Source organism: Rhagoletis zephyria, unplaced genomic scaffold (assembly GCF_001687245.7).
Source record: "Rhagoletis zephyria isolate East Lansing unplaced genomic scaffold, Rhagoletis_zephyria_1.1 Rzeph_scaffold_00196, whole genome shotgun sequence".
Lineage (NCBI taxonomy): Eukaryota > Metazoa > Arthropoda > Insecta > Diptera > Tephritidae > Rhagoletis > Rhagoletis zephyria.
Window position 1 is genome coordinate 350,534 of NW_016157280.1, and position 12,983 is coordinate 363,516.

Genomic DNA, 12,983 nt, shown 5'->3' on the forward strand with positions numbered 1-12,983 from the left:
CCCCCCCCCCCACCTACCTTCCCCTAAAGTTTGGCACGTTACTTCTGGGACACCCGTGTATATAAAAATGTTGTTTTCGATTGTCACGGTCATCAAAACTCGAGAACTGCTTAACTGATTTGAATAATTTATTTTTTGTATTGTTCGGTATAATACCGGGATCATTTATATTAAACAATTTTGGAGAGCTGCCACCTGTTTGAAAATTTTTAAATCCAGTTATATTGATAAAATAAATGAAATATTACAATATGGGTATCCGATTAAGGAGGTTTAAGAAAGATGACTGGAAGATAACTAGGAAATACTTTTGAAGAGGTTGCCACCAATTTGAAAATTTAAACTCAGTTAAATTTGTAAATTACATGAAATACTACAATTTGGGTATCAAACTTTAGATATTTAAGATGGCTTAGAGCCGAAAATATGTTTGAGGAGGGTTGCCACCTGTTTGAAAATTTAACTCAAATTAATTGATCTAGGTATCAAATTAAAGAGGTTTAAAAAAGAAGACTTTTGAAAATACTTTTGAGGACGGCTGCCACCTATTTGAAAATTTTAACTCAGTTAGGTAGGGTTAATAAAGATATCTGCTGGAATACTTTTGAGGATGGTTAAATTGATAAAGTAAATGAAATATCGCCATGTGGGTGTCAAACTAAAGGGGTTTAAGAATGCGTACAGCCGAAAATATGTTTGAGTAGGATTGCCACCTGTTTGAAATGAATGACCTATTGCAATATAGGTATCAAATTTTTAAGGTCTAGGAAATATGACTGTTGAAAATATTTTTGAGGACGGTTGCCACCTAAATTGATAAAATAAATTGATAAGTTAAACTGATAAAATAAATGAAGTATTTCAATATGGGTATCAAACTTTAGATTTTTAAGAAGGCTTACAGCCGAAAATATGTTATCTATTCGAAAATTTAACTCAATTTAATTGATAAAATAAATAAGTTATTATATAGGTGTCAAATTAAAGAGGTTTAAGAAATATGACTGCTGGGGACATTTTTGATGAGGGCTGCCACCTATTTTAAAATTTTAACTCGGTTAAAAGTGATAAAACAAAAGAAATATTGCCATGTGGTTATCAATTAAAATAGGAGGGTTGCCACCTATTTAAAAATTTTAAATCTATATATATAAAACATAGTCGTGTTAGTTACACCATTTATAACTCAAGAACGACTCTACCGATTTTTATGATATTGGGTTTTTGAATTTGTCTATCTTCCGAATAGTAGAATAACTATTAAAACAACCGCTGAGTGGCGCTGGAGTCGAGTTATGAGTAAAAACCCGTATTTATGGTCCGATTCACCTCATATTTGAGATATGTATTGACAATAGAAAAAACAATACCATTGCAAAAAAAGAGCCGCCAGGTGGCGTTAGAGTCGAGTTATTACTAAAAATCGTGTTTATGGTCCGATTATCCTCAGATTCAAAATATGTATTGATAACTGGAAAAAGAATTATTTCGAAAAAAATTGCCGCCAGTTGACGCTGAAATCGAGTTACATATGTATATGTAACTAAAAATCGTATTTATGCTCGAATTTATTTCATTATCGAAATATATGAATTCACATATCGATGGTCCTCTGGAATAACGACACAACTCAGAATTCAAAAAATCAAATCCCTTATTACTGTTAAGAGGCTCATGTCTCTAATCCTTGGCTAACCCATGTCTAATCTATATATATAAAAACGGTGTGAAAAATGTATAGTAATTGAGAACGGTTGGGCCAATTTGGCANTACGGATTCATAACCAGCACAAAAAAGCCTATCAAAAACAGCTTCAACATTTGCCGCTTCAAAATCAGTGTTGCTCTGTGTTACCTACACCAATTATATAAAGAGAAGCTCCTTCTTTTTATAAGAGGTGATCTCGCGAACGCCTGTACCGATTTTTTTAAATTTTGGACACCTACTGCAGACTTTCGATATATCAAGGGAGCGTGGCATCACGCATACATATCGTATTATTCATACCCTATATCTCTGAAAGTATTTGCGGTAGTGTCCTGGAAATTGGTATAGAGATTTTGGGGCTACTGGAAAAGGGGGCGTGGCGCTTTCTTATCATGTTGAAACTTTTACCTCTATGTAAATATATACGCTCAGAATACAATGTTTTTTTCTCTTTTATAATAATTTATTTTTTTTTAATTTTTTATAGAAATATTTATAGTTAATTTTGTCCAAATGGCATCAAATTTTGAGTGTGCAGTTTTTTAGTTCACTCAGTTTCAGTATCATAAAAGATAAGTTTTAAATAGCTATAAGTTTCCGTTGATTTTTGAGAACTTTTTTCGCTGATGATGTTGCGCATTTTCTCCGTATAACTAATGCGTGATAGTTTTTTTGTATGGGAAAAAAGCCGAACAGTGTCAGAATGTAAAAGACTTATTCTGGTGACTTAACTTCTAAATGACCGAAACGATTTTAGTGATAATTTTTAGTGGCGCTGGAGTCGAGTTATTGCTAAAAATCATCGATTCGGAAACACCAGGGATCAAAGTCAAATTACTCCCGTTAAATCAACCATCAGAACCATTGCGGTCCTTGCTTCACGGCGACTAAACAGAATGTGGACAATGATACTCACCAGTTTGGAAATTGCCACCAACCAATTGCTGACGAAAACGTTGGACCAAATGTTTCAATAAAAAAATTAATTTTGGGCGGGACGAAGTTCGCCGGGCCTGCTAATTGATAAAATAAATTAAGTAATGCCAGGTATTGAAACTAAAGAGCTTTAAGAAGGCTTACAGCATAAAATATGTTTGAGGAGGGTTACCACCTGGTTGAAAATCTATCTCAATTTAATTGATAAAATAAATGACATATTACAATTGAAGGATGACTGTAGGAAATATTTTTGAGGAGGTTTGCCACCTATTTGAAAATTTTAACTCAGTTAAATTGATAAAATAAATTAAAAATTGCCATGTCGGCAACAAGCTTTAGATTCTTATTAAGGCTTACGGCCGAAAATATATTTGAGTAGGGTTGCCACCTGTTTGAAAATTTAACTCAATTTGCATAATTGATAAAATAAATGACTTATTAAATTATAGGTATTAAATTAAGGAGGTTTAAGACAGATGACTGTTGGAAATATGTTTGAGGAGAGTTGCCACCTTTTTGAAAATTTGAACTCGAAAGCTTAGTATGGTGCACCAATGTATTTTCAATACAAAGCGATAATATAAATAAACCAAGGAAAAATTAGTCCTTTGTCAAATATGTATGATTTATTATTATTTATGTATGGATATGTACAAATGTAAAGCGGATACGGACGCTAAGGCATCCAATCCCGGACCATTTTGTGAATCCCGGGATTTCGGGATCTGAAGGNGACAATGATACTCACCAGTTTGGAAATTGCCACCAACCAATTGCTGACGAAAACGTTGGACCAAATGTTTCAATAAAAAAATTAATTTTGGGCGGGACGAAGTTCGCCGGGCCTGCTAATTGATAAAATAAATTAAGTAATGCCAGGTATTGAAACTAAAGAGCTTTAAGAAGGCTTACAGCATAAAATATGTTTGAGGAGGGTTACCACCTGGTTGAAAATCTATCTCAATTTAATTGATAAAATAAATGACATATTACAATTGAAGGATGACTGTAGGAAATATTTTTGAGGAGGTTTGCCACCTATTTGAAAATTTTAACTCAGTTAAATTGATAAAATAAATTAAAAATTGCCATGTCGGCAACAAGCTTTAGATTCTTATTAAGGCTTACGGCCGAAAATATATTTGAGTAGGGTTGCCACCTGTTTGAAAATTTAACTCAATTTGCATAATTGATAAAATAAATGACTTATTAAATTATAGGTATTAAATTAAGGAGGTTTAAGACAGATGACTGTTGGAAATATGTTTGAGGAGAGTTGCCACCTTTTTGAAAATTTGAACTCGAAAGCTTAGTATGGTGCACCAATGTATTTTCAATACAAAGCGATAATATAAATAAACCAAGGAAAAATTAGTCCTTTGTCAAATATGTATGATTTATTATTATTTATGTATGGATATGTACAAATGTAAAGCGGATACGGACGCTAAGGCATCCAATCCCGGACCATTTTGTGAATCCCGGGATTTCGGGATCTGAAGGTGGTAATCCCGGGATCCCGGGATATTTCGGGATATTATTACCATTAATTTAAATATGCCCACAAACTAGTTTTGCAGTCGTACTTTAGTCCGGATACTAGAAATAAAAATTAATTTGTGTTTTTAACCAAAGATATATAAATGTCTTTATTTTATAGCAGTTTAAAAAGTTAATTACAAACAGGAAAAACTAAAAACTATGGGACTAAAATTCATTCACATTGCAGTCGCAGTAATTTTTACAAAAAGTAAAAAATAAGAGATCATCTTTACACTTGTATACAGTATATACATATCGTCGTTTAAAGTACAAAACCGCGTATCAAGATAATGCAAAACCGCGTATGTGAGGTTGCATAAATTATTTTCTAGAGAGTAAAAACGTTCATATTTCAACGTTCATATTCAAAAAATGGACGTTTTTCAGGAACAATTTTTAAAATATTTTTCTTTATGATGAGATGGTTTATTTTATGAGAGTGTGAGAATTAAACAAGGATAAGGATGGTATAATTTTAAATCCCAAATTTACTGGTCTTCACTATGCAAATCAACTTCAAAAAGTACAACTGTTAATAGCTAAGTTAGCTTTAGGACAATCATGACCATCATATACAGCTGCGGTCAAAATAATAGTAGTGCACACACAGTGGGAAAGAAATGAGGAAGAAGTAGGATTTTTTCTTTGTTAAATATTTTTGTTGTTTTTATTTTAAGGAATTATGACCGTTAACAATAAAATCATGGAAGAAATCTTAGGAAAATAATTCATTATAACGTTATTAAAATTAAATTTCATTCGAAGTTTTGCATATGGGCGGCCAAAAAAATAGTAGTATGATTTTCTTGAATAAAAAACATTAAAAAAATCTTTCTTTTCATAAGATTTAAAGCATAAATAATACTTAAATAACCATAATAATAATTAGTATTTTGTTCGATATAACCGCAACACATCGCCGATGCATCGAATCAACGAGATTTTCACATCGTTCCTTAGTATCGATTTCCATGCCCGCTCTGCTGTTTCCCAAAGCTGATTATTATTTGTTGGATGAGCATCAGCAACTGCCTCCTTCACATCGCACCACAAATTCTCTACTGGATTGAGGTCTGGAGACTGTGCAGGCCATTCCATGACCTTAACCCTATTTCCATGAAACCACTGCTGAGCCAACTTGCTTGTATGCTTTGGGTCGTTATGCTGTTGTAACACCCAAAGCAGTGGGATTTCTTCGCGAGCATATGGTAGCATGATTTTCTCCATAATCCGAACATACACAGTACGATCCATGGTTTCCTTTATCCAGTATCCAACACCATAAAATTAAAAATATGCCCAAATCATAATACTTCATCCTCCATGTTTAATATCTTTGGTTATGTATTTCGGGTTGTACTCGGAATTAGCAGGTCTTCTGGCGTATTGGCGAGATCCTCTTGCACCATACAGCACGATTTTGGATTCATCTGTCCACAAAGTATTTCTCCATTTCTCGGTAGGCCAATCGAAGTGCTCATCTGCAAACTTTAGCCTTTGTGCCACATGCCTTTTAGTTAGTAATAGCACTTTTCTCGGGCTATGAGTTGCCAAGTTATGTTCTCGCAAACGTCTACGAATAGGTCCCACGCTTGCCTCCAGCTCTAGCTCACTTTTAATTTTAGTAGCAGGTGCGAAAGGATTATTTTTTGAAAACCTAACCACACGTTTAATTAATTTAGTAGTCATTGCGGGACGCCGTCCACGTGTTTCGGGTTGGGATTTGTATTTTAATGCGTTACAAACCATTGTCGGTGAACAGCCCACAATATCTTCAACTTCTTTGTAAGTTTTCCCTTTCGAGATTAGTTTTTTGATGAGGTTTCGCTGTTAAGCGGTGCAGTGCTTGCCTCGTACCAAAGCTGAAAAATTTTCAATCAGATTGTCACAAAATTATATGGAAATACATCAAAAAATGCAGTACTTACCTTCTTGTAAATTTTTGACAAAATAAATATTTTATATGAATTTTTTGGCAACTTATTCCTTGCACTACTATTATTTTGACTGACTCATTAGCCAACACATTTGAAAATAAATGAAATTACGACACCAACTGCTAATACAGTTATAACGGCACTTATTTTATTGAACTCTGTCTATACAACAGTATCTTAAGGAGAATAAAGCATAAAGAGGACAACGCGAAAAAATACAAATATTAAACTATGTGCGGTACTAGCACTACTATTACTTTGACCGAAACTGTATATCGAAATGTTAAACCAGTTTATTTAGCTTTAAAACGGCGTTAAGATGAAGTCTGTACGATGAGCAGAACCCGAGATATAACAATTTGAAAAAGTACTTGATTAGTCGGAATAACGAAAAAATCCAAATTCTGACAGATCCTACATTCATATATCCGAAGAAAAAAATGTAAAGCCAATCGAAATTCTAACACAAAATTTGGTGTTCGATATGAAAAAGAATGGGGGGTGAAATAACACCCAAATCTGAGTTTTTCTTTATTTCCAACATAGGTTGGAAATAAAACAAATTTTGCCTTATTTCCCATTGCTTATTTATACCATTTGTAAAAAAAAAAAACAGTTTACTGACAGAAGGAAAAATAACTTTGTTTATTCCAAAAATACAATTAAACCAAGGCACATTGAACAGGTAATATCAGTTCAGCAGCTGATTTGATTTTTTTCAAATTATTTGTTCTCGAAAATGTTAAATATTTTACAATTCTTCTCACAAAAATTCTAAATTGTTAAAGCCTATTTGCATGTGAAACATTTTCCATACAAAACCAGCGATTAAATAGCAGCTTTTGGAAAGCTCGCCCAACTCAGCAGCACAACCGCTGATTACTGGGTCTGGCACAGGATGATGGATCAATGCTTCGAGAAGCGAACCAATTTACTAAGAAAGAAAGTTGCAACAATTTTCATTTTTTCAATTTAAATTTTTTACCTTTTTCGTATTCGGTATGGCATGCTTCGATGTAGAAGAAAAAAAGCAGAACAGTTTTTGGCACCTTCGATTCCAGAAGCAACAACAAAATACAGGCAAATGTTGTTTTTGCTCAAATGCTCTAAACCTGTTTGATAGGCCTTGAATTAAACAAAAAATGTGATATAATTCATATGAAGAAAGTAATATTCACAAAATATTTTTACTTATGGAAAGTCTAACCAAATATAGGAAAAGCATCGTCTTTAAAAACTGCCCCGCATATTTGGACATAGCGCTTTTGTATGAATTTTTTCTGCTTGCTTTTTAATATGTTAAAAACATTGCTGGGAAACCTTAAAATGTTTGCATGGAACCATGTCGCAATAAACAGATGAATTAATAAAACGGCTTTCTCGCTTTATTTTCTGACATTCGGCTGCCTTATAGTCACATTTTATAGGCAAATTTTCAAATAAAGCAGTGGCATCTGGTAAATTCCACTCTGGGTGGGATGCATGCAATAACACCATACACAATAATTCCCATTACTTGGACATTAAAAAGCAGTTTCAGAAGTGAACTAGTGTTATTTTATCAGTTTTCCTTTTTCTAAACTGTTATAATGCCACCAGTACATAATTGCGAAAGGAGAGGAGGGGCGGGAGACGCGAGCGCGACGTCGAACGCGGCGCAGGGCGGCGCGCGAACGCGGACCGCCGCGACGCCGGGCACTTCCAAAATTGTATACTTACAAATCCGTACATTTAACTTGTTCATGTACTACTTTTTGTCAAATGTAACTGGGTGACTACCTACATATGTGCACTATTTTGCTTTATTACTCAAATTGTTAAGTATAAAAGTTGGTCTTATTGCTCAACGAGAAATAAAGCAAATTTGTGTTATTTCACATTCAATTGGAAAATAACACAAATTTGCGTTATTGCCGTTTGTGTGATTAGGATTACCACCCATCTAAAAGTAAAGACTGAAAATATTGAAATTAAATGAAACATTACATAAATGGTTCCAAACGAAAAGTGTTTGGGAAAGCTTTACTAGGGAATTTTTTTTTAATCTTTCCACTTATCTAAAATCCGAACAGTTTAAATAAATTTAGAATTTGCAACATCTTATCAAACGAAGTGATCATATTATCAACGAAGAGCTGGTACACAAATTACTTAATGCAAAAAATTAATAAACAAGTAATTTTTAAGCAAAAAACCGTTCCGTTAATGATAGGATCTAAACCAAATTAGTATGGGATCACCTGGAAATCGGTTGACGTGGTCCAAAGTTATGCGGTAACATACATAAAAAAAAATCCGACGAATTGATAACCTTCTTCTTTTTTTTTAAGTCGGCTAAAAACTACTGAAACAAATAACCATATGATAAAAGTGTAACGAAAACAAAATACTAGTATTGTAAAAATTTAAACTCATTGTTTTGTAACTTAAAAAAAACGGAAGGAGAACTGATCGAAATAATGTTTCTTTATTAAGACAATTAATTATAGGAATCACGATTGGCTCAGTAAACGGGCTATTTTTTTCGCGAAGAATAAGGATATCTATCAATATGGTATTGACAACAGTCGTTGCTTGAGCTGATCTGCTCTTTTACCAGACTGACAGGCCAGGGAGACCCCATATACTGAAATTGAAAATAGGTGTGCCAATTATCATGTTGCGGAATATTAATCAGCCAAAACTTTGCAACGGCACGCTACTCGCATTTAAGAAATTGATGAAGAAAGTAGTGTAAGTAAAGATTTTAACGTGGCCTTTCAAAGGCGAAGAATTCCCATGATTCCGACCGATACACCATTTCAATTTAAAAGATTGCAATTCCCAATTCGATTGGCATTCGGAATCATAATCAATAATGCTCCAGGTCGAACTTTGGAAAAGTATCGTTTAGATTTAGGTACGGATTGCTTCTCAGATGTTGCGTGTTCCTGCGTCGGCAAACCAGATGTCCTTGATATTTATGCAGCGAATGGAAAAACGACAAATATTGTGTGCACACAAGTACTAATTACATAACCAAACACATAAAAAACGTATGCTTTGCTTCGTTAATAATTTATCATCCATATAACAGGAATATGCCACAGCAAAGCGTGGCAGGGTACAGCTAGTAAAATTAATAAAATAAAATAAGTTAAGCTTTCGTTAAAGTTAAGTTAGTTAGTTAAAAGCCAAATAGTGAAAGGAGTACTCAAACTCTAATGAAAATTACTAGCAATTTGTACTGATTTACTTCGATTTTAAATATGCTTGTCGGCGAATATGTTTACATGCAGATATGTAAATGCGGGTTCGCTTCTCGCGCGACAAACTTTTTCAAAAACGAAGCAAATCAGTACAAATTGTTAGTAATTTTCGTTAGAGTTTGAGTAACTCCTTTCACTATTTGGCTTTCGGTAACTTTAACGAAAGCTTAACTTATTTTATATTATTAATTTTATTGCAGTTTTTACAAAATTTTCTTACTAAAAAATCTTTTGTTACACTACTTTATTTTATTCTTTTGTTTGTATATGTTAAATAAAAGTTAATTTTAAAAAAATATTTTTTTGTACATTATTTTATTTATGTTTTGATTGTCATCATACGCATGGTACAAATATTTATAAGGTACAATCGCTGAGAGCCAACTTTAAGAATTTTGACGTTTGCTAGCATTTTGAAAATTTCTCTCGCCGTCATTTCGCATTTGTTTGTTTTTATTTTCAAAAAAACCAAAGAAATATATTTCTGTCGAAACAACAAAATTTGAATATACATACATATGTAAATAAATGAACGGAAGCAATTGTCTGTAATGGACTTCTGCCCGTATGTTAAGGCGAAGCTTTTGGCATGCATTTGAAGATATTTTACCTTAAGGGCACTGCACTTTTGCAAAGAACTATCTTGTGCTTACATTGGGTCAGGTAGTGTGGCCAAAAATGAGTCGAGCATACATAGGGGCACTTTGGCAAATCCGTTTTCATAACACCACAAATCTCGATCCATTTTTGCTGTATATACGATAGTTGCGGGAACTTGAGGATCTTTAGATTGCTTTGCTTGCAGAGGAAAAGGAATTTGGGCAGCCGTTAAAGCAGCAACTAATTTTTCGTTTCGAATTGTTTTAGTTTTCTCAACTTCTGAATAAATGAATAATTCAAATCATAAATTTTCATTTGTTTATTTTGAATTTCTTTGACATTAGAAGCATTTCGAGAGAGAAAACTCAAAATGCTAGCAAACATCAAAAAAAAACACAATGGCGGACGAATTGAGCGAGAAGAAAAAATGTGTGAGCTTTTTTGATTTATAGAATCCCTAAACCACATTTTGAGCAAAGTGGAGGTGTTAAGGCGGATTCATCGTTCTAGTTCTGTACTTTTTCTTCATGGAAGAAAACTTCTGAAAGAAAACGATGGATCCTGCTTTAAACTGATACCAGATAAAACGCCTGCTTCGCTTTGACAGATAAGATGAAATGTGTGAACATGCACGTTTTTCTCTTTGCTGGAAAATTATAAATATCGCGCAAAGCCACAAAGATTTATCTGGCATCAGCTTTACTCAAATCTTTGCTTCGGTGCTAAAAAAGAATGCTAGTACATATTATTGGCAAATATACGTAAATTTTTTTAATTAAGGTAAGACTTACCCTATAATTCACAGTGATATTAACGGATTTAGTAACTTCGCTCTGTGCAAGGAGTCCTCGAATGAGCATTTGCAACTTGCGAGTCTCAAATGAAAAGTCCATATCATTCTGTACTATGCCGCTTTTCACATATGTTCGAACTGTACCAACAGCTCCGGTTATATTAACACCATTTATGGCAAGTAACATTTTTGGTTTATATACCAACACATTTCGTTCTTCCTTTCGCTTAAGTTCTATGCTAAAGTCGAGGCTTCGGTTTCCATTCGTGTCCAGTAAGAAATTAAACCGTCTGTAAATATTAGTTCCGATAAGTTGGCACATGGAAGAAACCTTACTGAGTCCATGAACGAATAAAAGGGAAGCATTTAAGATTTCAGGTTGAGTACTGACATTAGCAGTAATCGAACGTTCAAATGAAGATCCAGGCGTAAAGAAAAGAACAGCCCAGTTCGAGCCGTTACGATGTTGATCATATGTGTACTGAAACATCCAGTTTTTGGCTGTCAGGTCAGATTTTGCTAATGATACGCTGAAATTCATTGGACCACTCAGCAATAAGCCTGGATAAGTAATTTTTTTAGCATTATTTAAATTTGGAACACTGTAATCGAGGCACACTTTCAGCGCGGTAGCTGTTTCAAACAATGGCCATGTGCAGCTAGAATTCGATCTACGGCTTTTAATACCAGTTTGATATTCGTCGGCGCTCCGCGAAATTTTCAGCAATTCTGAGTGAACAGTAAAAATATCAGTAGCATTTTGGGGCAAACTTAATGAAAATGTAACCGACTTCTTCCCGCGAACTTTTAGTTCGCCTGCAACCTCGAAGTTCGTATACATAGTAGACTTCACTTTAACTCCAGACTGTGCATAGAACATATCAGAACTCATGCTTCCTACCATATCAACCAATATTGTAGGTTTAATCATACCTTTGATATCAAAATTCAAATCGGAAGAATCGGGATTTTTATAATCCAACTTGCATGATGTACGCAGATCAATAGATGATGCGCCGAATAAATCTATTGACAAAGGTAACCCTACTGCAAGAGGAATAACGTATGAAGCATCGAGGAACAGCTTTGATTTTGTGTATATTATTTCCTTTCCTGATAGAAATTCCGATAGTTGTTGTAAAACATCTAACTTCTTTGACAGTTCTGCATATTCGGGAATTCCATTTAAAGAGAAAAAATGTAAATCACTTCCAAAAATACGTGTTCCAAATTGAAACACTGGATTATTGTAGTCATATTTAAGTGTGTAACCTAAATGCTCAATGCTTTTGTGAAATAATGTTTTACGATCATTTACGTCTTTTATTGATATTGAATCATTCGAACTATATATTTTATATCCACAATTATCATGACCCATGGTATGATTCTCAAATGGCTTTCGTTTGAGAGCGGTTTTAGGATTGCATTGACTTCCAGTGTTGGTCGAACTTTTTGAAGCAGCTGTAAATCGTTTGTTTAGTAAACATTAATTTGTTTAATATATATGTATATAGTATATTAATCTCACCATCATTTTCTGTATTGTTTTTACTAAGCCAGTTGTAGATAATGTCAATTAAGGGATTTATTCCTCTCTTGCTAAATAAGCTGTACTGATTGAAAAATTTTTCAGGCTTAAAATTGGCAATGAATAATTGCTCAAAGCCCTCAGCTCTTGCTGTAATTTCAAATATGTTAACCGAATGTCCGAAAAGGTAAGTGGTTAAGTTCAGCGTCGCCATCCGTGGTAGATATGACTCAGTACCAAAAATTATATTCATGTCTGTGGTGGTGCCTTTAAATGAAATAGTTTCTTTTTATTTGTTTTTGTTATTTAATGGCCTTATAACAATTATATTAAACAATTTTTAATGAGATTGAGGCCGTTTTTAATGAAAAACTTATTGTGGAAAAGCAACAATAATGTGAAAAAATGGTAGAAGTGATAGTTATTTCGGAAATCACCACATTTCCTCATAAGACTTCTTTCAGTAGGATTCAAACCGACGATCCCACTGACTCAGCCAGTTGCCTACGCACTGTGCTAAGTTCGCCTTGTAAATTATTCTTGCTTTTTTCCACTCTTTCATTTGGTAAGCCAACCCAATCAAGCGCAGCTATTCCGCTGCAATTCACTTGATCATGTGGTTGTTGGTTTTTGCTAATAATTCTATTTTTAGAATGTTTAACTTTTAGGTGTGCTCGTCCTTAAG

At 33.9% G+C, this 12,983-nt stretch overlaps 1 protein-coding gene across 1 annotated transcript in view; it reads right to left on the minus strand.

Annotated features, from left to right (window-relative positions):
* The window catches only part of LOC108358035 (apolipophorins-like), a 241,359-nt gene that overhangs the window by 221,278 nt on the left and 7,098 nt on the right, over window positions 1-12,983 (minus strand). The window contains exons 2-3 of the mRNA XM_017609166.1: window positions 12,299-12,565; window positions 10,766-12,231 (exon numbers count right to left, since the gene is read on the minus strand). Of these exons, the coding sequence (XP_017464655.1) occupies window positions 10,766-12,231; window positions 12,299-12,565 (1,733 nt within the window). The remainder of the gene's footprint in view (window positions 1-10,765; window positions 12,232-12,298; window positions 12,566-12,983) is intronic.